Source organism: Acyrthosiphon pisum, chromosome A2 (assembly GCF_005508785.2).
Source record: "Acyrthosiphon pisum isolate AL4f chromosome A2, pea_aphid_22Mar2018_4r6ur, whole genome shotgun sequence".
Lineage (NCBI taxonomy): Eukaryota > Metazoa > Arthropoda > Insecta > Hemiptera > Aphididae > Acyrthosiphon > Acyrthosiphon pisum.
Genome location: NC_042495.1, coordinates 109,380,654 through 109,407,832, shown reverse-complemented (window position 1 = coordinate 109,407,832; position 27,179 = coordinate 109,380,654). Strand labels below are relative to the sequence as shown.

Below are 27,179 nucleotides of genomic sequence, written 5' to 3'. Positions count from 1 at the left end.
TTGCGCTCTCGTAAATATTTTTATTTGTTTGTTCGAGATGATATTTTATTTTGTTGGATAACCTACAGCGTATAATAATATATTGTTCAGATTTAGGACTTAACAGATTTGATGTCTTTGAATTCCTTTAAGCGCTTACGGTATTTTCTAAATCGTGATTACAGAAGTTATGTAAGTACGAGCCAGCAGGTGTTCATAAATTTTTAATTTTCTGATAAAAAAAAATAATAATACAATTATCTCGTTTCATGGCGATGAGTAGACTAGAAAATAACTGAATTAAAAAAAAAAAAAAACATTTTATTAAACGTTTACGTTAATGTTAAATAAACTCTTTGGTCGTTCTACTTTGAAGTATTATTATTATTTTTATTTATTATTTTTATTCTTAGATGGAATTAATTTAATACCAATTTTTTTTTCTCAAGTTTCCATTTAACGCTATTAAATTGTTAATTTAACAAACAGCCAGTAATTATTAATTATAAGAATTTGTTCATGGTTTGAACTTCCGAGATCAAAAGGTTTGTGAATATTATATCTAGATATGGATCACGTCGTTTTTCTGAATCTCAATCCTACAGATGTAAATTCACCAAATTCTTGGCGGTACAATAATATATAATATAACAATCTATTTTGCATTCAAGCATATGTCGTACCTATGTATGAAGTGCATTAATGTATGATCAATAAATTTGGACATCACTAAAATAATTATTATTTTATTATACAATATAATTTATTGAAGAATATGAATTAATGATACATTTTAACACTAATTAAAGTATTTTACTCTATTGGTATTACCTAATATAGGTACCTACAATATAGCTTATAAAATTGAAAAGAAAAAAAATTGCGACTTCATATTTTATTCTCATAATATTTATTATAATTACGACTTAATATTATAATTAGTATTAAAACTACCAACACACAATCAAAAAACTTTATCCACCCTTTTGGTGTATTTTCAGAGTCGTATAGTTGCGCAGTAATATTATATTATTGTTCAGACGTATATGTTATTTTTCACAGTATACAATTTTATTAGTATAAGTCTGGTACATCTCGGCTTAGGTATACTTATTGCTTCGGGAGTAAAAGGCGTTAGTGTTTTAAGGATAAGTGAGTGGGAGTTTGGTGTAGAGTTCCACTCACCTATATAATATGTGGAAAATATTGTGCAATTCGCCTGTGGTGGAATACAGATGCAGCTGTATGAGTTTTCGGTATGTATCTCGAAGTATGATTGTTAAATATAAATAATTATTTATTATTTGTATATTTAAAATTAAACGACAATTTTACAGTGAAAAGTATAAACTAAATAAAACTGCAACGACATAAATCACGAAATTAATATTAATATATTTTGTATTATTTTGTATTCATTTATTTTATATTACATTTCATTCATAAAATTATGTTTATGTCCGTTGTTTATGATTGTAATGTTTATTGTTTTAAAATAGATTATTCGTTGTTTTGTATAATATTAAATATTATTATATAAAATATTGTTTTACTTAATTGATTATGTATGACAATTATATAAATCAGAATATCTAAATGAAGAAAGCAATAATTAGAAAATATTCTCAAATGCTTATTGAATTCAGAGAGGAAAAAATATCCAATGATCAGACGTCTCTATAAAAATTAAACATTCTATTTTTTATTTGGATATTTGAAGTAGTATTTATTTATTATATCAGTGATTGAGATATGAAACTTTTCATATTTTTTTCTGTCAAAGTATTTTTTTATTATATTCTTATTATATTTCAAAAAGTACTTTCAACCATGTAACGGTCATGCATTTTATACTGTTGAAAATATTTTTAAATTGTACGGATCCTAATGTATGATGACGATTGACGACCGTGAGGAATGTTGTGTTCAAATTACGAAATTAGTTCAAATTGTTGTTTAGTCGGTGAAATATTTATATGAAAATAGTTAGCTTACAAAATATTTATGTGATTCGCAAGTCGCTCGGCAACAGTCATTCACTGTCGAATTAATTATAAATAACTCAACTTAAGATTCTCTGTTAATTGTTTTCACTCTCGATAATACATAATGTAATACATTTTACATTCAATTTTTGAATATAGTTAATTATCGTGTTATATCTAATATTTGACTTTGGTTTATCGATTATTAAAATACATACTTTAACATTTTAAATTTCGACTAGAGGGATAAGACATTGTAAATGTACCAACTATTTGTTTTTTGATTACCTGTTACGTTACACCTTATTTTTATCTTTAAATCTTATCTTAATAACAGCTTCTAGGGAAAACTATGAATAACTTCAAAAATATTGACCGACTAACGTTTATTATTTACAGAACTATTTTAAAGCATTTCAAACTCATATTATACTGCTTCAATGTCACCGTGCTTATCTGATAATTGACTGATATTAAGACTTAAATCGATTAACTGGTTTTTCTCCGATTTTAAAGTAAATACCTTTGAGTTTATATTATATTATTATTTTTATTTTTAACAATAATCTAGAATATAAGTTAGGAATAAATATTATCAAGTGAATCTTATAACTGTGAAACACTGTAAATGCCCCTTGCTGTTGAAGCTTAGTTATTTTAATACAAACTTGTAGCCACGCATGTACTCAAAATGGTAAACTGAAATCTTTATATATTAAGTTTTTAACGGTAAATAAAATAAATTAATTATAATCGTTCAAAAAACCAATAAACCTGATTCAATTCATAAAAATTTGAAAAAATGCACCAAAAATATGATGAAATTTGTTTGTTTGTGATAATATTAGACTTATTAAAGATCTAGATAGTTGTTTTTAGAGTTTATACCTATCTCTTGATATTATATATTATTTACCATAGTAATATTCCTACAGTCACACTACTTTTTCGGTTATCACACCAACAGTGTCATCTAAATGTGGAAAATATACAATTTTGCATGATATGGAGTTTGTAAAGAAAATCATGTAATATTTGTTTGTGCATTCAAATCGAATGAAAATTAAAAAAAACCGTGTTTCGGTTATTAGATTTAATTTAAATTAATAGATAAATAAAAGTGTATGCAAACTATATTGTGCGCGTCTAGTATCGAAAAAAGGTCTAGTTTTAGACCTTTTTATTCTTTCATATACCGTCATATACCCTATATTTGCGTTCGAGATCGATTACAAAATCTTCACAAGTTCAATAATAAAATTGTTCACAATTTACAATAACATTGACAGCACACGATGCGTATAGTTTTGATTGGTGTATTTACAATATTATGTACGATTTAGACACCTACCTACATCGAATAATGATATTGTTGCAGAGTAGATGTTATAGGTATTTGTTATTATATATTTTAATGTTTATGTCGTTATGTTTTCGTTCGATATATTATAATGATGCTTTATTTTTGTATTTATATACTATGTATTTGATAATTTGTCTGTGTCTGTGCTTACTGCATGTTTATACATGCAGAAACTCAGAATTTTATTCAAACGTCGAGTGAAAATGGTTTGTGCAGTAAATTATTATGGTGCTCCATGCATAAAAATAAGTTGAGTTGAGGCGCAAAGAGTTGCAGATATAATAATATAACAACGCGAATGCGAACTTTTCAAGACATATAAATATTGTATAATATAATGTATGGCATGAGCTTTTTTTCGCTGCATATCAACAAATAACTCCAGGGTACGAGTTGTAATTAACTTCATCTCGAGAAGCCTACATTGTTTTAAAGTCGCTTTGCAACACAATTTGGTCCACGTATTATTGTTTGCGAAGACTTAAATATTTAAACTTTTTTTTTTGCACAATGATCTTTTCTCAACTATAAATCATCTGTTAAATTTAAGTAAAAAAAAAAAAAATAATTCAAACCTTCAGTTGCATTGAATTGTAGCTTAAATAATATTATTATATTAGTTGCGGCATGACCGCGGTGTTGTTTTCTTTATATAGTTCATTGTATATTATTTTAATATTATTACACACATCGTACCATTTCCAAAACCAAGTTGTAATAATCAAATACATATTTTCACAGCAACCCTTTTACTACCTACGAATTTTACCTCTAATAATCATTGTTTTTATTATCGTATATTATTATTACTATCACCGTCACCATAATCACCACAAATACCGTCATAATTATTACTGTCATTAGGTATGTACATTACATTTCCCTAACTGCACCGCCACGGACGTTAAAAAATACTTTCAAACCGAATGTAGATAGGTAGGTAGGTACGCAAAACGGAGAAAGGGTGGCATTTCGTTATTATAGCATAATATTTTGTCCGTTCGGCCGATTTCAAATAAAATCAAAAAATTTATGATAATTTTATTGATTTTATTTTACTTTTAACATCGCACGTGTACCTCGGGTAACACGTCAAACCGAAATAATATTGTACGTTTTTTTCTCCTATAGTTACCGAACTCTATAATGCGCACCAATAACTCGTTGTGTTTCGGTACACACTGCACAACGTATTAAAATACAAAACCTAAAACACTATACGGTTGGCTAGCGCAACACTACCGCGGCGGGTCTATCACTGTCTAGTCACGTCACGTCAGTCAATACTTTAGCAAAATACAGTAGCCATGACTACTAAGTCATTGTTCGTAAACCTAACCTCAATGTATATATTATTTATATGCGCTCACGTTTCAGACGGCCGCAGAAGTCGTCGTTCGCGCGTTTGGCCCCCGCAGAAAAGGCTGACGAATCGGAATTTAATAACTAAAAAGAAACACGAAAATACCTATATACATACAATGCAACGCCGCTGCAGCGACGACGACAATAATTATCATCGCTTTTGTCACCGTGTATATAAATACAGGGCCTCCCGCAGCACTTATATATTAAATTCCAGTTAAAGCTGTCCAATTAAAACGGAGAGAAAAAAAAATCGCTTTTATTTCAGACACGCGAATGATAAATTGTCGCGAGTAGAAAAGTAACGTCCGACAACAACAGCAACAACAGTGACATCAACAATGTACACGGTGCCCCCGACGACGGTGGTGGTATAGTCTTCCGTTTAAACGAGAATACATGTCTTGGGAAAAAAACTGTGCGGAATATAATGCTCTAGACGGGCAATTTTACACGGTCGTCGCTTGCCCGCGCTCTAAATATATAAGCCTTAAAACGACGGGTGAATACGTCCGCGCTAAAAAAAAAAAAAAAATAATAATATATATATAAAAAAAAAACTTTGTCGCTTTTATTCCGTTTTTATCTTTTTCTTCTACCTCCCGGTTTATCGCACGGGAATTAATTCAAGCAAGAAAAACGACCAGATAAGTGCTACAAAAGGCCCTTTGGCGCAGCTGGTTGATAAACGATGAAAGCCCGCCGCCCTTCGCGCCGCCGCCGACGATGGCGACACGCGGCCCTCCCCCCCGCCACCGCCTGGTCCTAAATTTCACTACCTTGGACAAAACGTTTAATTCAAAACCTATCCAGCTCGCTATTATATACACCCTTTCGCGGTCGAACGTTTTTCCCTTACACGACCTGCTGCACCTCCCCGCGGCGAGCAATCGGATTACCGATCGTCGGAGGAGGACGAGAACGCTGTCGCGGGCACGACGGAATTAAGTGTAAATAAATATAGTAGGTACACCGAAAAGATTCTTTGGGAAAGAGTGTTGTATTGATAAAACAAACGTATCGTTATCACAGTCTATTGTATTTAATGGCTCGAGTCGGAAATCGCGGCTAATGTGCACGACAGAGTGATTGTGACATGTGGACACTACACGGAAAAAATAAAATAAAATAACGCTCGCAATATCCGACTGAAATAGGGTAAAACGGTATGTAAGACTTAACTCTATTTAATACAAGATAATATAAAGGCCAAAGGGTATGTTTTTTTTTCTTTGTCGATCAACGACTGCGAACAAATAGGTAACTGTCTTGCGATTTGCATTTGTGTGTACTGCCGACGATTGTGATGATCGTTATATTATTATTATCTGGGGATGTCATTCGAAGGAAAAACATTTGTACCTATAATACCCGTCATGCATCACATACTCCGTCAAATGCAAAAATAAATTATTTAAAGTATTTTATTGGAAGTTTTGGAAAATTGGATGTGTTTAATAGTTCCTACATTTAAAAAATTTGATGAATTAACGTACACCATTATGGTTATGGTGAACATTTCAACACATCAGATGGAAATTTTGGACTTTAGCCATGACATGAGTACATGACGTAATATATTATCTTACCTAAGTAGCATTACTGTATTTTGAAATGAGTTCAATAGTCAATACTAAATTATCGTTCTGGACGCAAAATAACCCGTCAATAAATATACGACAGGTGAGTTCCGTGCCGGATTAAATATTTGTGGAACCCTAAAAGCAGTTAATATTTCAAGGTCCCCTAGAAAACTATTAGCCACTCACGTTTTTAATTTTACTACCTACTAATTAATTAGTAGAAGCAGTTTTAACAAGAACGAACTAATTTTAATAAATAAAACAATGTCTATTAAATCATTTCACTAAGATTTGTATTCATTTACAGAAAAAATGTATTAATGTTTTTACTTTTTCTAGTAGGTAGTTGAAAAAAATGATTCTTAACAAATTATAAAAAATAAATTAACTTAAAGTAAATTTGAATGCTTATAGTTTAAAAAAATGTGTCTTTTGAATATTTTCGGCGTTCGATGAAAGCTTGCTGCACGATGGTAATGTTCGTCACCATCCGATATCATAAATTGGATGAATTAGATAAAACATCCAATACATTTTATCAAGTATTTGTAATCCAAGAAAATCCAAAAAATATTTGCTACTGCATGCAGCATACTTACAATATGGTATTCATATTTCATATCGACTTTCGACCTCAGACCACAGAACGGAGCGTGCTGGACGAGAGGCTTAACGATGAGCGAAGAAACTTCTATACAGTATTATAGTGCAGGAATCGCGGACATTTTCCCCCTGACTGTTTTCGGTGTAGCAGGACATTAATTGCCCTCCGTTTTTTTTTTAAGTTTACTATTTAATGATATTATTTTATTATTTAATATGAAATTATTTTTTACCTATTATCTAATATTTTCAAATATTTTCATAAATATAATAAATTATAAATGTATATTTTTGATCAACTTAATTACTTGAATCAAATTCAAAAGCAATTGTTAAATTGTTAAATATCCAAACTGTTGCAATTTTAACAAAAAATAAATTTCTATGAACAAAGGCTAAAAAATATGTGTTTAGAAATAGCAAAAAAGTCAGTAATCAAATGTTTTTTACATGATTTATCATTTTTATGTTGGAATTTTAGCCATTTTAGTATTTTACTAATTATTGATTATATTTTTTACATTTCTATTGTTTCAAATAGTTCAGTGGATCAAACATATACCTACATTTTAATCTATTATATTTATGAAAATAAAAAAAATGTTCATATATTTTATATTTTATTAAGAAATAATAATTTCATACTAAATAACAAATAGTATTGTATTATTAAATTTAATATTATTAGTCAATAATAAAAAAAAAAAAGATGGGGAAAATGTCCGCATCAAAATATATCGGGGGAAAATGTCCTACTAGTCCTAAACTAGATAAAACGCTGAAACAGGCAGACCATGTATGGGGAAAACATAAAGCACTGGTGAAGATGGTAGTGCAGGAAAATCTTAAAGGAAAAAGTCTGTTGGGAAGACTCTGTAAAGAAAAATGTCTCGAAAATCGGTCCAGATACAGATTGGCATGGCGGCGTGTGATAGAAGACAAATATGTTTGGATGTTTGGTATAAAAAAATTCCGCAATAAGAAAATAATACTATTATACGCGTGTTCTATACTATACGGTAGCGAATAATACCACCACAGAGATATATATATATATTATATATATATCTATTATAGCTTTCACAGTTCTATACATTTTACTGTGGATCCGCTGCAGAAGGGTGTATAATATTATTGTGTATGTGATCAATTGTATCGCGAGTAGAAGCCCGCGACGATGTTATATATAGGTACTTGTAAGCTGTATTATAATGCGGCACTTGTATTATTATGGCGCCGCGGAAAGAATGCGTATAGAAGGGACCTGTATACAAAAAACCGTACAAATGTATACAATATGTGCGTATGTATATAGCGATTTTGTGTAGGTACGTGTTATTGTGCGGTAATTTGATTTGGTCGAGAGGTCTCTGGCGCAGCAGAAACAGCAGCAGCAGCCGTCGGCTGTGACGAACCTGCGGCGACCGCGGGTAGGTGTGGGTACGGTTTATGTGGGTGGTGGGATGGGGTTGAGGGGTTGTATCGATGTGTATACCGTAATCGATACACACAATACGACACGCGCGGGGTGCGCTATTTCGCTAAGACCGCGCGTCGGACAGCGAAATGATGTTTTGAGGCCTCGTCACCCCCCCCCCCCCCGGAGGAGCGGCGGGAGAAGCAGACGACCGCTGATCTGACGGGATAAATACAGTTATCGGCATCGTTTCCCCCTCGTATAGGCGGCTCCACGTGCTCGCGTAGGTACACCTATAGGTAGGAATATTTATTATATATATATATTATGTACATAATAATATTATATAATATAATATATGTATATAATAATATACGTCCTGCGTTTATATATATGTCTGCGAGTTATCCCCTCGAAAACGTGTGCCGATGGGGGGGGGGGGGGAAATCGTTTATATTCTCGGTGTAATGCGCTGTGGGGATAAATCGTTTTTCGTGTGTGGTTGTTATTTGTATTTTTTCCCCGCCGATTTCGATTTGTAACATCGTTATAAGCGTACTTATAAAATAAATATTCGTTCGAGCATCTGCAGCACTATCGGGCAATTTTTTTCATTTTTTTCTAGATCCGTAAAACGCTGTGGTGGGAGAGGGGGAGAAATATTTTTTTTTTTTTAAAAGGTTGATACGACATTGAAAACAATCATACATGTTTTCAACGCGGAATATTAATAATACGATTTATAATATTATTTATTGAATATGATATTTATTAAATTTAAATGATACAATTGAGTTTCAAAGGCTATTATTATATAGAACCTTTCCCGGCAATGCCCGTGTTAATTATGTAGGTACAAAGTGTAACACAACTCTGACAGGTGTAATAATAGATAGGTAATGAGTTTTATTCTAATACATTTTTTAATTTTAATTATATGATTATACTCGCTCATGGATGTAAGAAAAATGAATATCAATAGCAACCAAAGTCATTACGCAGTTCGTTGACTATATTTTGTCACTATTGTCAGATATTTCTGTTACGCGTTGTATAATTGTATATATTTATAAATGTACCTACAAAGTTAACATATTAGTATTAATTGTTTGCTGTCCGTCGATAATTAATACGGTTAACTACGCGAGTCTTTTTCCGGATTCACAGCGGTATTTTTACTAATGTTAATACAACAACGATGTAACAACGACTGTAAAAACAGTAATTTAAACTCGAAATAATAAAATGTCTTCACTCGGTTTGTGGACATTTCTCACATAATATTATTATTGTCGCCATAATGTCAATTCTACGCATCGCATTATTCGTATCGCATTGTATGAATATGTATATATTGTTATACGCACAAGGCATAATAATAACTGTACAATAATACAACCCTTCGTTAGTTTCCATTTATTTTTTTATCATTATAATTACGAGTTATTGAATGCGCATTATTGTTATTTATATACGCTCGTGTATTCCAATAAGATGCAAACACATATTCTATACGACGTACTGGTAAAAAATAAATATTACGGTCAATGATATTAATTCGTTGGGTGGAACCTTTTTTTTTTTTTACCCGTTTCCAAATCCTTTTTCACCACTAATGACGTTAGAGATGGTTAAGAGGAGGAGATAGCCCGGAGGTCTTTATTAATGGATATTTATTGCCAATTTAACAATCCAAATGTGATTCGATAAATCCGGTGGTATATATATTCACCACATTAAATGTATCGTCAATTCATTCGGCCATTTCTAATAGGTACCTACGTATATTATTACACACACACATATATATACGTACTTGATTTGGCTTGATTATAAATCGGCCAAGGCGCTAGTTGAAAATAAATCGATGTGACCTAAAAATATATCTAAGGGTACTTATATGAAAACCAAACACAAAAAAGTGTTCATTTCAATTCAGTGGTGTATTTTGCTGTATAGTAGTGCACGCATATCAAAAATCAAAAACTATATTGTACGTATATCAAATATATATATAAATATGTATAACATATATAACATACATAACATACATATATATATATAAACTATATCGTATACTATATTGATCAGTTCTAAGAAAAACGAAACGAAACGGCAGTGGCAAAATATTGTAATTTTGATTTTTATAAAACGGCTCAGCGACAATGGTATAACGTGTGTGGTGCAGTTTATGCGAGAGTGGTATGTGTGAAGTTGGCCTTCCAAAATGGATTTTTGCTCATTATTAAGCTTCATGAACATCATTAAAATATCAAAACACACCTTAAAAATAAGCATTTAAATATTGTGTTGATGACATTAAAAATGTGTTAAAAAGTTTCGTAGGTACCTAACCTATTAGTGTCGTCTCAAATTATCGGAACAATATTGTGGCGGTAATAATATCGTTTTTATCAAAAAATGACATGTAGGTAATAGAAAAAAAAACGTTATCAGGGGGAATAAATGCATTTATTGGTAAAAAATAAAAAGACCAAAATTTAAAAAATTGAATAAAATAGTTTCTACGTCATACGCCCAACGGATAGATAATTCGGTCTGGAATGCGCACGACCAAAGAACGAGAACAAAGATGTAAGGGTCATCCCGACCCTAATCAAAATATATTTCAGTTACATAATATTATTTGCAAATTACAAAAACCGACTAACTAGCAATCGCGCTGTGTTCGCATTTTATCGACTTGTGTAAAATATTGACACAATTTTTTGAATCGATCGGAGACGTCGACGGGCGGGCGCAACTTCACGCACGGACATGACGTGACGTTGTGTCAAATTACGTGTTGTTACTGCCACGTGGGGCTTACACGATGATGTATAGGTATAGTTCGTACTTACCTACTTCGCGCCGTGTCATCTACTTAGACGACCGTATACCTACGTCGGATCGAGATAATGAAATTGCGCATTTCGAAAGAACGTGTGGAATTTATTTTCGCTATATAATATAATACAATATACATTTATACTTAAACGACGTTATTCCCAACGCCGCCGGTCGGGTTGTAGAGCGGTAACCAAATTTCAACTGGGGGGCCATTATCTGAAAACGAAATTTCTTCATCTTTCTACTGCTGCGTAATAGAGCGTTTCGCGTGCACAATATACGCACATTGTATTATTAGATGATAAACGAAATATATTATACCCCGAAAAACGCGAAAAGGTCACGTTTTTCGGTGTGCATGACCAAAAAACTAATCTGATAAGTGTATTTGTAATTTCTACCACCATATACACATTATTAAGTTATGTACATAATATTTTACGCTCTCTCCGTTTCAATGGGGACGCTAGCTGTTAACATAATATTATAACGATTGGAGTTCTCGATTTTCAGCAGGTTTTTCCAGAGTGGCAAACGCTGGCGTCGCATATGATATTCTAATTAACTATATAGAAAATCGTATGGGAAAATATAAAATAGAGACGTACATAACGTTACGTAATACTACATATACGTATATTATAATGAATTAGGTACCTACATCATACGACATAATATATTTATGAGTTATTTATTTATTTATTTACTATCAACAATATGGGCTGAGGACAATTATACATAATATTATAACAATAATTACAATTTAAACTATGAAAAACAACAATAAGTATGACAATAAGTAATTTAACGTATATAAAAACGTGAACAACAACAATTAAATATACGACAAAATATTTAAAAAAATTATGGATCGCTTTTTACCATACGCGTCATTCTAAGGATTGGCTGGTTCTCAGAATAATTTGTGTTGCATTTTAGAATAATAAATAAATAAATTTGACGGACAGAAGAGTAGGGAACTTAAAAGTTAATCATAGAAAGTAAAACAAGAGAATCAATACATTCGTCCATTAGTAGGTGGAGAAATTTCAGGTCAGCAGCTTTCCTTCTATCAACTAAGGAAGATAAACCAAGCTTATTCAAAATTGGATAATAATCATGAGGTGGATGGTCGATACTTAAAATATATTATGCATATTTTAGGAATTTTCGTTGTACTCTTGTACAACGAGTTATGACGTATTGTAGGAGTTGTTGGACAATACTTGGAATAATTCGTGTATTTTAATTTTTCTATACCAGATTCGAACTGCCACGAAAGAAATTATTTAGTTTTTCGACATAACCTAACCAGCTGCTGTGTCTACTGTTTAAAAAGTTTCGAAATTAAATTTGTCTAAAACAGATATCTGTTTTAAGTTTCGTATAACGTCATTAGACAATTTAAAAGTTGATCGTATAATTTTAAGTTCCAACCAACGGAGATCGAAAAAAACAAAGTATGAAGAATAAGTAATCTGTTTTCATAACCTATTAAGAAAGAATTTAATTATGTAACAATTCAAACTCTAAGTTATTTTTAAATTGTTTTATTTCTGTGCATATTATGGAGAGCATAAAACTTAATGATGTATTGAAAATGTTTTCGATGTTTCAATTAAATGCATCGATACCGTAAGAAAATATATATAGCCAATTATTAGTTTAATATAAACAAAAACTTAAATTTATACCAATGACGACGAACAACCAGTTCAAAAATAAATACTAACTCTTTTACTTCTACTACTATTTTGAGGCCATTTAAACTTTGTTCAGTTTTCAATGTTTTTATACGCCAAATTCAATTAATTCAGATTTATTCAAATCAATTCAAATTATTGTTAATGTTAAAAAAGATAGCGCTGTCAATTTTTAATGTTTTTATTTTTTATTTTACTGCAAAAACTATCTCAATCCGATTGTCATAACTTTAATTAAAAGACAGCGATTGTTATGGCGCACGACCTAATTTGCACGAGGATGCACGAACAGAGCAATTTCGAATTTCGTCGACCAGTGAACATAAAATATAATGTAATTCAGTTAATAAATTCGTTTTTACTGTACAGTCTAAACTTTATATATACATATAAGTCGAGATTTAGGAGACCCATTATTCCTTTTCGCGAAACATATTTTTACTGTGTATAGATTTTCGAATTCATTTCAAAAAATAATGGCCCTGTAAAAGAATGTTCATTTCACAAAAAATTTTAAATTAATATTTAATAACTCAACTATATGCAGACAAACGATCGACTTTTTAAATATTATCGACAACACGAGCGTATGGCAAAAAATTATACTAATTACGATATTTTTTTTTTATACTCGACGCGAGGGGAGTGATGCCACAATGCGCCTTTGATCCGCACTTGTGTATAATGCGTACGATAATTAATAGTGTGTTATTACAATAATAATATAATAAATCATGTAACATTGGTCCGATTTGTGTGGTCCTGTCCACCGCGGTAAAATAACGTCGTAATATGCGGGAGACAAACGGCCATAAATAAGGTCTAACAGCAAAACTTGACAAAAAATTATGCTACCTAAACTTAAGACAAAAATCGTTAAAATTATATGATTAGTAAATAATTTAAGAAATATGCTCATGTCAGCAAATTCCCAAAGAAAATATTTTGAAAAAAGTTATTACGTTCCAAATTCATTTAATCAAAATAATATTGATATTTTAAAAAACTTTAAAAAATAAACTACTTGACTTAGATGTCTTAACTATCAAAATTGTTATTATAATCAAATTTTCAAATTGGCTATTTTGAATATATCCAAAAAAATTTAGTTGAAATTTGAATTTTTTTATTTTCAGTGTTAAAAAATAAAAATATTTTTTTGTTTAAGTAATATAATATGTGTAACGCAAGTGACTATAAGTTATATATAAAATAAAATTTTAATATCGATTAGAGCAAAAGTTATTCCAAAAGTCGGTTCTATCTGTTACACCCTGTATGAATATAATATACCATATCTTATAGGTTAGGTTAGGATACTATCTCCGTCTGATCTCGTCAATTGTATTTTTATTTCGCGACCGCGTCTTATTGACATATAAACTTTTGTTCGTAGACGTCGTATACAATAGCATGTGTGTGTATGTATTATATTTTATTACAACGGCTTTTCGATTTCGCATGTTTCAGACCCGTGTCTCGTGCACTACTGCGGAAGGGGCGAGGAGTGTGCCGCCCTGGGCGGCGTTGCCCGGTGCATATGCGTGCGGAAATGCGGTCCGGCCAAGCGCAGGGTGTGCGGAACAGACGGACGGCTGTACGACAACAGATGTGAGCTGCACAAGTCCGGCTGTTTGTCCGGAGTCGACATACAGATAGACCACTCGTTGAAGTGTTTCATACCTTCAGGTGAGTCAGAAGGAGGCCGTTTATTATTTACCCTTGCAGTACAATATAATATAGCTTTGCCGTATATTCCTCTTTATATATATATATATATCTACAGGGTGGTTCTTTTATCATTGAAAACTCATTATTTCAAGAAATTTAAATGTTTTTGAAAATATTATTTTCCATAGTTTCAAGTCGTTTACAAAATAACGTTTGTATCAAAAAAAAATAAAATTTTCAAATTTTTTTTTATCCTTATAATTTTTTAAGTTTTTTATTTTTTTAATTTTAATTTAATTTCATATTCCAAAGCAAAATATTTTTAAACATAAAAATCGAATTTAGGGTGAGTCGTTTATGAGCCATAAGCATTTAAAGATTATAATCTATAGGTAGATGAGTGGAGTGTGATGGTACGGTGTTACCCCGCAAAATGTTTGTCCACTACTCAGGTCATCAATACTTAAAATACTTATAACTCATAAACTACTCGCCCTAAATTTGATTTTTATGTTTCGAAGTACTTAGACAAATATTCTGCTTTAGAATATGAAATTATAACTCTATGTTATCATTCAAAAACGTAAAAAACTTAAGAAATTATAAGGATAAAAAATATTTTAAAATATAATTTTTTTAATAAAAACGTTAGTTTGAAAACGAATTGAAACTATGGAAAATAATATTTTCAAAAATATTTACATTTATTGAAATAATGAGTGTTCAATGATAAAAGAATCATCCATATTATATTGGATCCTCGTTGTACTCAGTGTCGGAGGGATGGGGGAGAAAAAACTCTACGTCCCATTATACGACCGACCGATGATCAATGCTTCTAAAGTGCGAGCATAAACCCTCAAATATTAGAAGTTGATATAGATATCAATAAATACACATTTAAGTTGGATTAATTGTCAGTATGTACTTTGTGATAATCTGCGCAGTGGCGTTATTGGGGTGTTTCAAGTGTAGTATTTACAACACCAAAACATTTGTAAGTGACGAAGCAAAAGTATTGTTTTAAAACACTGAAAATATTCTGCAAGCTTATAAGATTTTTTAATGTGAGTTTTCCTATTTATGATGTTATTAGGTAATCTATTCATTTAATTGTGCTATAATTATTTAATCTGATTAATATTATTGATACTATAATCTGTTCGGAAATTCAGAATTACGTTTAATAATATTTTATTGACATTTTTTTTTTAATTTAAAAATTAACTTATTACACTAACTTTCGTATCAGAACATTGAGACCTTTAACGGACAGAAGTAGATGGATTGAATATCATATTAACACAAACAAGTTAACACCAACAATTTAAATCAAATTACGTTACTGCAGAATGTGTATATTACTGTTTGATATTAAAATAAATACAATTTACCTATGGAATAAATGTAGGTAATAAATAATAGCAGTGCAATTAATATTTATCAATCATACTTCAAGTTTAAAAGTTCGACAATTGTCCATGATTAGCTGTGTTCAGTTTTATTTTTATAATTATTTTTTATTTTAAATAGTTTGATTATTTATTTTTATTTGTTCTTCAAGAAGATAATGGGAAGATATTGTTATATTATATTGACAAATTTATGTATATTAAAATTTATCAATCATAAATTATAGTTAAGTATGACCGTTATACACTCTTATCATCGGATAATTATTGAATATTTTGTTGATGACTACACAACTATAAAATATCTCTGTGTGCTAAAAATCAAGTGTTTGTATAACTATTAGTGCATTATTTTAACAAAAAATCAATTTTTTTTTTTCAAAATGATAAAAACGTACTCGGAAAATTGAGAAAATTAGTGAAGCCAGTAAAAAAACGTTTAACATAAATCACTCCATATATTTATTATATATATTATTCTATACTACGTAAAACGTATTTATGTGATGTAATTGCGTTATGTCGTTCGCGATAAATCAATTATGGACCCAGTGAAAATGATGAGCGAATAAATCGTTTTAAATCCGATCACATACACAGCAACTCGTAAGACTATACACGTTTTCGAATCAGCTATAATTCAAACCGTATATCGATTAGCGTATCTTATATAATAATATATATACGAGAAAAATCGTCCCGTAAATTTTATATTTAATACCATATCTATACGAAGTTTGTTTTACAATGTCTTTGGTCAATTGTGTATAAGACAATTTATGTTATATATAATAATATATTATATATCATATAATATAATATTTACCGAGATTGAAAATAATGATGTTTCGTGATGTCTGTACAGCGTCCAAGGCGAAGAATGTTCGAATCCTACCAAAAACCGCAGACAACGCCGTTGAACCGGAAACCAAATCGAAAGAAACGAAAACGTGCGGTTCACCGCAATACGAAATTATGAAGGTACACTGTTGTTGTAAATAATTTATTGTAATAATTTCATTTGAAATTTGTGTTCGAACGAATTACGGGGTGTGCGGCTTTTAGGGTTTTCTGGTTTAACGGTTTCCGAACCGAAATGCAGAATATATGTCTTAATTAATACGCTTTATAGGTCATCAGTTCAAATTTTAAAATCGTTTTCAATCTATTCTTGATTTTTTTGGCAAAAATTAATGAGGATTTAAAAAAATATATAATATGTATGTTAAATGTTAAATTTCCTGTATGACGCGTATTTTAACATTGTAAATGTGCTATTTTCAAACGAAAATATGCATTTAACTATCAAAAAATATACCGCTGATATTTAGTGTGAAATACTCGACTATTGCGTAAAACTATAATACATTCGTTATTCCAGATAATTAATATCACGTATTGCTTTTTTTAATAACATAACCGTTGGCCGGCGCGTTGTATAGGCAATTTCGGTACGTCGATGTGCAGCTGGTACCCGTAAACGAATTCGATATGGGACGGAAATTATGTGCCAACAATATATCGTGACACCCACAACTATGTCAAAATGTTTAACATCGGATGACGGTAAATTTACAGATCTCAAATAGCCCTCGGTGACTGGCCCCACAGTAGTAGTCATGTGTCGTCGAAGTTAATAATCGCGTCCATTATCGAATTACATAATATTATATTAGCACGTCGGTAGCATTATATTATTACAATTATGACAATAGTTATAATAATATACACGTGGGACGGAGTGGCCGAGCGGGCTAAGGCGTCGGCTGCGACGCGCACTGTCGCCGGTCCGAAACCCGGCCACGGGCGGTACTACTCTTCGGGCAGTCACGGTGTCTGGAGAGAGAGGCCTCCATCCCCCAGCCGGGTATGGCAGATACCTACGGGTGCCCACTAGAAAATTCTGCCAAACTAACAAACACACGTGTTTATAAGTCTACAGTCAAAAACCACCCATTAATGGCTCAAGTTTGCCGCAGCTGGTTAATTAATAAAAAAAAAATATATATACACATTGTTGTGACGTCACTTCAATAAAATAATACGATCCGTATTACTAGAAAGCAGGAGAACACTTCGACGTCCGACCAATCGCCATGACACAATAATATTATATTAATGGAATACTTGTGCTGGGCTTACTGTGCAGCTGTTCAGAGCCGAATTTTTTTTTTCTTACGCCCGAAAATTGGTGAGGGGACGGGGTTGTAAACGTGTCCCTCGTCGACCACGAAACACCCTCTCCGGGCCTAACGTATCCCGAGAGAAGTATGATTAAATTATTATTTTACATGGGGACTGTGATTTTGTATGCGAAATCGGAGGGAACAAGTCGTCGCGTTCGTGTCGCGGGCAAAATATCGTGTCGGGCGGCGGTGGGTCGTCGGTCTGTGCATCTATTTTGGCAAACGTCCCGCGCACAATATATTATTATATTATCGTCGCGGCGTACAATATACGTATGGTATGTGGTGTGTGTATATATATATATATATGTATATATATATAGTTCGGATATGATAATAAACACGAGCGCGCGAAACGGATAATTTGTCGTCGAAATTGATAACGGTCGTCTCTCGCACGCGTATTATAATTATATACATGGCAAACGCTTTCCGGTCGTGTACATAATATTGTAAGCGCGGTTTTTGGCTTTACGACGGATATGTTTGTTCGAACCGTTTTCGATTGTTCCGTTCCGATGCCGCGCCGCCCTCCCTATATTATGTATATGCGAAGAACGATTTCTTTTTCGCTCCGAAGTCGATATTATAATACTGCGTCGTTGTTACTGTTATTATTATTATTATTATTGAAAACAATATGATTGCGAGTCTTATACGTTCGTTTTGGTTGTGACACACGCCTCCCTTACAATCTGTGTTACTGTCGAAGGGTCTCTGCTGCAGTAGCAGTATACAGAGCGGTTAACCAAACATTTCCACTCCGTTTTCTTTAATAATACTACAGCCAATCGATTTCAATGGAATCGGTGTACGTAGATACTTAAAGGCCACATTTTCAAAAACTTGCGATTTGTTCGTGTTCTGTGGCCACTGTTTTTCATATTACGATAACCTCTCCGCCCCCCTTTTCACTTAAAACAGCTGTTCAGCGGATGATATTGTCGAGAATCTTGATATGTCTAAATCGAAATTCGTACATGCAGTTTCCGTGTTAGTAAACATTATTACGTACTAAGGATAATGTGGGTAGGTCCGTGATAATAGGGTTGAAAAATATGGGGCTATGATGATTTTCAAATTATATTAGGTAGTTGATATTATCCATAATACAATTTTAGAATATATTATAAAAATTATCCGAGAATAATAAATACTAAATTCAATATTATTTTATAAGTGTTATTATTATTATTATTATTACTTTGGAATAATTATTTCTTGTTTATGTCTACCATTATACTATGTAAAAATTACTTGAAATAATTATTGCTATCGCTGTTATTATCTCATTTATTATATAATAATACCACATATTAGACTAAATTTAATTTATTCTGTGATAATAATGCACATATTTTACTATTTATTTTCAGTAGTAATTTTTACGATGATTTTTGTTTTTTAAGTTATAAGTACCTAATTAATAATTTTAAAAACTTCTTTCACCCCAAGCTTAATTAAAGCTAAGGGTAATCAGCTCACGTTTATTTTTTCTTTCATTTTGTACTATAATATAGTGGACTTGAGTGCATTTGAATAAATAATTTAAATAGTATACAATTATTTAAATATATGAAATTTATTTTATATTTTTGTAAAACTATTTTTAAAAAATTATATAAATAACTCAAAAATTATTCGTTCAAATTTTAATTCTGATACATCCACGTTTTCAAAAAAATTATCTGCTTAATAGTTCAAAGTACAAAAAGATTTTTATTAGAAAAATAGAAGTTTATATCGGCTCGGGACACTATTTGTTAGATAAAAATAAACCTTAAATGGTAAAAAAAATCTCAAGTGTTCAAAAATATGATATCTCATCTCCATGTATTTAAAAATTTCAAAAATCATATTTTGAATAACCGTAATATTACATACAAATTGTGTGCGGAAATTCTCGGTGAACCACTTTATTAGATAAGTAGCCAGTTTTTTTCGATATATTTATTTTAAGTTGCGTCGGAAGGATCCGTGTAAAACGTTTGATTTAAATAAATGTACTTATATTATAAAAATAACGGATACAATTTTCTTAAACTTTTAATTAAATAACCGATCCACTATTACACGGAGACTATGGGCGAATGGGGACACGAGGTCTGTTGTACGGAAACAAAATATGTAGCTACAGTATGTGTTGCGTTTGTAATGAGTCGGAACCATCTAGATAATAATATTATATTATGCGGGTGTAACGCCATCTCGTAAGTGTGTGTAATCCGTTGCTCTTTATTATTATTTCAGTTCATATTTTTTTTAGTGCTTTTCGAGTCGACGAAAACGTGTAAAATATTCGATTTAAATATAATATATTATAAATATAACAGATACAATTTTCTCAAACTTTTAATTTAATAGCTTAAACACTATTACGCGAAGAGTTATAATATGGCGAAACTATAACTGGGGGGACACGAGGTCTGTTGAACTTAAATAAATGTAGCTTCAGTATGTGTTGCGTTTGTAATGAGACAATGCATCGAAATAATAATATTATAATATGCAGGTGTAACGCCATCACGTAAGTGTGTACAATAGAAGTTGCTCTTGGTTATTATTTCGGTTCATCTTTTTTCTTTTAGTGCTTTTCGAATCGATGAAAACGTGTAAAATATTTTCGATTTAATATAATATGTAAATTGAAATGCTCAGTCCAAATATAAAATACGCATTAAATATGTGGAGGTAGGTATAATATTACGTAATAATTATTTTGGTATGAACGGCTCTGTGATAGAATAACGTCGCGTAATTTTTCAATTCTGTTTATAATATTATATAGAACCTGCACACGTTTTTGTTTATAAATATTCAAACATCAGTCTACAGTAATTATTATTATTACACAAATTAAGGCTGGAAGCGTTTTTTTTTTTATATCATGTGAGCGTTGACGACACGATACTTATTTAAGTCGCTCGCAAATAATGTCTCTGATTCACTTGCAAAATAATGTACGCCTCTGAAATTTACATAATTCAATCGGAAAACCACGCGCAAATATATAATATTATGATAATAATAATATAAAATATCACATCCGCGTTCTGATTGATATTCCGGTCGATGGTGCGCATACTACTGTGTAATATAGGTCTGAGGTTATTGGATTTCTTTGTGTTTACTTAACCATTATCATAAATATTTACCAGCCCACGACCGCTATAATAAAACAATAACGATAATAGTAATTATTATTATTATTATTATTATTATAAAAGTGAGTGGGCTTGATGGTTCTCGTCCGCTGTCCCAACCGCCCTCCCGTTTATCATGTATAAATAATATTACTGCGGCTGTATTATATTATGTTATTATATTATTTCATAATGGAAGTTCAATAAGTCGAGCACGTGCCCACTTAGTTGTATTATATTTTGTCGTGTGTCTTACGCATGACAAACGCTCGGGGGGTCGTGCAGGTTATATTCTGCGGACCGTAAATATACGATTTAAATCGCAACCCCCTCCACCGGACGCGATCCGATACTAAATAATACACGATATTATCGCGCAAAAGTCGCGTCGGCCTTAACAATTAGACGTTGCGACCGTGTATATATGCGAATTACGTACCCAAAACGGTATCGCGGCACACGGTGGCCCGCACAGAGAGAGATCTCCCCCCCCCACCCCGCACCCACCGATGATATACCCGCGGTATAATATATGTTTTTTTTCTACCACTCGCGCGCCCGTCGGCGTGGTTTTTCGACGCAAAACGCATAAAACGGTAATAAATGTTTCTTGTTCAATTAAAAGAGGGTGCAACCACAGGAATTAATGCTCGCGGTCAGGATTTATCGCACTTCTGGGAACGCGCGTATCCCTCTTCGGCCGCGTATAAATTATGTTTACAAAAAGCTCTTTCCTCCTATATATACCACGCACAGCCGGCTCAGCCTTTGCAGGGCGGCCAATCCGCGTGAGCAGCTATACTACTCGCAGGGTCGGATGGGGTGTATAATAAGACGCGTCTTATGATAATAATACGAGAGAATACCGACGCCGAAACGAAAACAGCCACCGTGATGCTACCGTAATAAAGGTGTTTTTTGTTGTTATTGTTTTTTTTTTTTTTTTATATAATAGGTATAGCCCACACAATGATTACAATTTATTCATCCACGACGATAATAGGGAAAATAATATAATACCGTTGTGTGTATTTCGTTACGTCATTATCTTTTGCAGGATAATTTGTTGCTGATAAATCACGCCAAACTAATGTATCAGAAGAGTTGGAACGGCGGCAAGGAGTACATGGTCAGCGCGTTGTTCCGCTACTTGGATTTGGACGGCGACGGATTTTTGCAACGAGAAGAATTACAAAAGGTACCTTTATGACATACAATAAATTCTGTTCAGACGACTTGGTAAAACAACATTTAGATAGGCACGACTCGATGTCATCGGTGTAAACTGTTTTTCATACATTAACTATATCATTGGCCTTCGAGATTATATTTTATCTGAGCATTTTAAAATATATTACAATTTATTCTTTTACAGTAATACCGTTGTGAATGTTATATCGTATTATAATGTTCTCCGAATAGGTTTCTAAACTTACGTTGTGAAATATAATATTATAATACCTATACTGTATATATGGTATTTATCACAACACAAAAAGAAGCCTTTATCATTTATTAAATTTGGAGACTAATTCGTTCTTATTTAGAATACAATATTTGATAATAGAATACAAATACATTAAAGTAACACTATATAGGTACATACAACAAATTACGAACTCATTTCGGTTGAATATAATAATATGTAACATACCGACTTTAACGTTAATGTTGTAAAGGATTTCAATCTCTCTTTAAGAATGTCTTTCTTTCACAAAAGTGTGCTACCAAATAAATTGCTTGCATTATTTATCAAAGAAATATCAATATAATGGAATTTTTTTTTATTCATAATATATATTATGCGCATATGATGTAATATTACATGTAAGAGCTTAGATTAAAAAAAAAATCGATTATTTTGGTTAAAGCATGTGGATATACCGACAAATGCATCGACAAATTTGCAATATAATTTTCCAAGAATGATAATATCCATCTTCTTTGAACCCGTAATATATTTCTTCGTCCTCGCATAAATTTATCATATAATATAAATATATATCAATGTTGTGGAATACATAATAATATGTGGTAAGTTGTCTAAACCGTTGTAAAATAAACTTTAAACAATATAACAATATGCTCTTATTATTTTTGCAAAACACTGTATATTTATTTCTTTTTGAAAATTTTTTACTACATTATAAAGGTATAGTATGTGTTGTTTTATAATAATTAAGTAAACGAAAATATTTACATAATGAGCGCTAAAGTTCAAACAATAATTTTAATTTAAAATGTTTAACAGAAATAATCGTAAAATACACCATGCACACTGCAGTTCTATATTTACCTTTTATTGTGAACAAAAAACTTTTTTAATCCGAGCAACGAAAATATAAATTATTTTTCCGAGTTTATACGAATGCCGCACGTGTAATATAATTATTATGTGAATAAAAAAAATTACATTTTCTAGTTTAAAACTATATTATAATTCACTAATTAAACGCGTTTCGCAGATAACTAAACAGGATAAGCTCGATGATATATCTGACGTTTGTGTCATGTCGGACATGATTCGCTTTGAAGACATGGATAAAGATGGACGTCTGGGTTTGAACGAATTCTACGCAGCTTTCAGTAAACTATACAGTAAGTATATGTATAGGTTAGGTTACTATACCTAGCGAAAATGGTTCAAAGTAAAATCTAGAATAATACGTTAAGGTGTATATATATAGGGACTTAATTTGGTCATGCTGCGTCAAATCCTGTTCACGTCCTACATAATAAATATAATATATACCTATGCGTATCGCTTTGATCTATATCCTGCGCAGTGTCTTGCAGCACTCTAATGGCACGTCTTTCGTACATCACGCACATTGTTGTATATATATATCGTATAATATAGACTCGTTCGATTTCCATTATTTATTATGTGTATTTTTTTTTTTACGCCGAACATTATAATAATAGGCTTGTCGGTGGTCACCCTGGAAAAAGCGCTCGAGATCAATAGGATATCCGCAAAGGTCGGCGACAACGTGGAAATCCGCTGCGACGTGAGCGGCAATCCGCCTCCTCCGATCGTCTGGAAACGATATTCCGCCGACCTAACGACCCTCGGCGACGAGGACGTGAGGGTTTTCAGCGACGGGTCGCTGTACCTCACCAAGATACAATTGGTCCACGCTGGGAATTACACGTGCAGAGCTCTGAGAAACTCGGAGGTGACCCAGACACACGTGTTGACCGTCCACAGTACGTCTAACAATAACGAAAAACCTAATATATTATCTAACATTGTCGAATGTTGCCTTTTTTAATTCGATTTTCGTGGTGTTTAAGCTCTGCCCGAAGTTAAAGTAACGCCCAGAATCCAATCGCGAAGACCGGGTGAAAAGACTTCCATGTTTTGTCACGTAATCGGAGAACCTTTTCCCGAGGTACACATATACCTACAGATATATATTTATAAATACAGAATGTCCAAGGTTAATGGGTATTTCCGTGGAAAATATATTTATTTAGAATATAATCAGGTTTTTGCAATACCTACCTAGTATATAGGTTAAACTTTTTTATACAATTGAATTTTTAGATTTCCAAAATAATTTATTTTTCAACCGTGGTCTGAAATCGCGTTTAATAAAAGGTGTGTTAAGACTGATCAAGTTAGAACAGGATAAGATGGACAAAATTCAGAAGTCTTCAAGTCGTTAATTCGTATATTGAATATCAAAAAAAAATAAATTATTGTCTTCAACTGCACTGAAAATTATCATTAAAAAGAGGTTGACTATATTTTAATTATTTACCATAGACGTACGCCATTATATTTTCTTTCTCTCTAAGCTAATAGGGCTGAAAAAACCGCGATTAATTATATCGATTTTTTATATAAAAACGCTTGGAACGAAACGGGACTTTTGGGTCATTCTGTACTTCCAAATATATAAAACAATCTCGAGCTTACACAGGCATTGGATTTAACGACTTTTTTCGTGTACCCATAGGTGGTCTGGCTGAAAAACGAAGAGCGTTTAAAGTTGGACTTGGTGCACAAGTACAGAGTGGTCGGCAACGGGACGGAACTGAGTATTGATAATATCGATTACGCGGACACCGGAGCGTACATGTGCCAGGCGTCCAACACCGGTGGGGTCACCAGAGACATATCGTCACTGATCGTTCAAGAAATTTTGACGCCTAGTGAGTTTGGTGCGGTCGGATCTAAATCGAACGAAATATTGAAATATATTTCGTACTAATATTACATATTTGCCATATTATTTTGTAATCATATAAGACGCGTCACATTAACGTCACTGTCGTCGCGTTTTTACAGCCGCGCCGAAAGAAGAACGTCGGTTTTTCGCTTTTCACGACTGGGGAGTGTCTGTTTACGAGCCCACCGCTTGCCGGCTCTACCATCAAATCCAGTCCACGGACATCATCCCGGGAACTCAGGTATAATATTATAATCACGTGTTCGGGGGTATATAGTCGAATGGCACAAGATTTAGTCGAACTGCACTTGGGTTTTAAAAAATAACTGTAAAACTTTCATTGAGATACAGTTTTGAAAGACAACCACGATGGGTAAAACGCCATTTAACACCATAATTTAAATGTTTTTCTTTGTAAAATGTATTTTTTTTTTATACACAATCAAGTCACGGCCTCCTTCACTTTTAATAATTTTTAAATCGTCCATATTTACACAGCGACGTAAGATTGTATACTTGTTGTAGCTTACACAGGTCTACATAGTACGCGGTATAAAAATATGTAAGTATATTAATCTCAACTTTTACTGATATCTATTTATTTTCCGGTTAGGCTAATTTCTTTCGTCGATTTTTGGTGACAATAATTATCTAAATGACAATTTTAACTACTTTTTTTGAACGAATACAGTTCGACCACTACCTGATTTTTACCCAAGTGGAATTCGACCATTTCTTTTTAGGTAATAAGTGCAATTTGACTATCCCGATGTTCGCGGTAGGTGTACGGTTAATTTTATCGATGTCGTAATGTCGAATCGTGTTTGCCAAACGACGATTTAATGGCCATTATATATTATAATTTACAATAGTTATAATTTATAATATATATAAAAATCGTCTGTATACGTATTATCTCGATATAACCGGCGTATTTTCATCGTGCGTGTGTGTGATATAATATAACAATATAGGAATACGTGTGCGGCGACAAAGGTGTCAACTGCAGCTGGGGCCAGGCCATCAACGTGGCCAACCGTTACGTTTACGTGTCGCAGCCGCTTAAAGACAGAGTGTTGGTCATCAGCAAGATTCAGATGGTCGTCGTCGACGTGAGTGCACCTATAATATACGAGACAGCCTTGTAAAAGAGATACTATTTATTCCTCTTTATACACAATATTGTGCGGAGATAGATACGAGTACGATAAATTTAAATAAAGTATTTAATGACGGATTGCACTTCATGCGTTATACGTTTATCGGGAAAAAATTTACTTGACAAGTACAACAGATAGTGTCAGATACTATTTGCATGCATTATATAATATGCAGTGTTTTAATAAATATTATAAATTATATAAGACAAAATCAAATATCATTGTTATTTCCACTAACATTTAACTTATCAGGTTTTTAATGTGATAAATATGTAGCGATAGGTTATAATATGTACAACTTATGATACTAATAATTGGATCATCTCTATTTAAATTTATTCTGACGACAGTGCCTACACCGCGTATATTTTAACCGATTTCAATTAACTGTATTAAATTGTGCCTTAATTTAACTAAATACCTATGTGAATAGGACTACAGAATTCTAACCTGCCAGAAACTCACAATAATCATGAGAATTATTTCAAACATAAAATATCCGTTTCAATTACCTATAACTAGTCAAATCAACGAGATTATTAGTTACTACTCATTACCATATTATTATACATAGGACAATA

At 32.2% G+C, this 27,179-nt stretch overlaps 1 protein-coding gene across 3 annotated transcripts in view; it reads left to right on the top strand.

Moving 5' to 3' along the window:
• The window catches only part of LOC100161032 (follistatin-related protein 5), a 160,825-nt gene that overhangs the window by 125,630 nt on the left and 8,016 nt on the right, over positions 1 to 27,179 (top strand). For 2 of the 3 annotated variants that reach the window (XM_029489504.1, XM_029489503.1), the window contains exons 4-12: positions 14,319 to 14,537; positions 16,797 to 16,912; positions 22,318 to 22,458; positions 23,726 to 23,858; positions 24,186 to 24,470; positions 24,558 to 24,655; positions 25,226 to 25,430; positions 25,558 to 25,679; positions 26,413 to 26,550. In XM_029489504.1, the coding sequence (XP_029345364.1) occupies positions 14,319 to 14,537; positions 16,797 to 16,912; positions 22,318 to 22,458; positions 23,726 to 23,858; positions 24,186 to 24,470; positions 24,558 to 24,655; positions 25,226 to 25,430; positions 25,558 to 25,679; positions 26,413 to 26,550 (1,457 nt within the window). The remainder of the gene's footprint in view (positions 1 to 14,318; positions 14,538 to 16,796; positions 16,913 to 22,317; positions 22,459 to 23,725; positions 23,859 to 24,185; positions 24,471 to 24,557; positions 24,656 to 25,225; positions 25,431 to 25,557; positions 25,680 to 26,412; positions 26,551 to 27,179) is intronic. The other variant, XM_029489505.1, reaches the window with a different exon arrangement.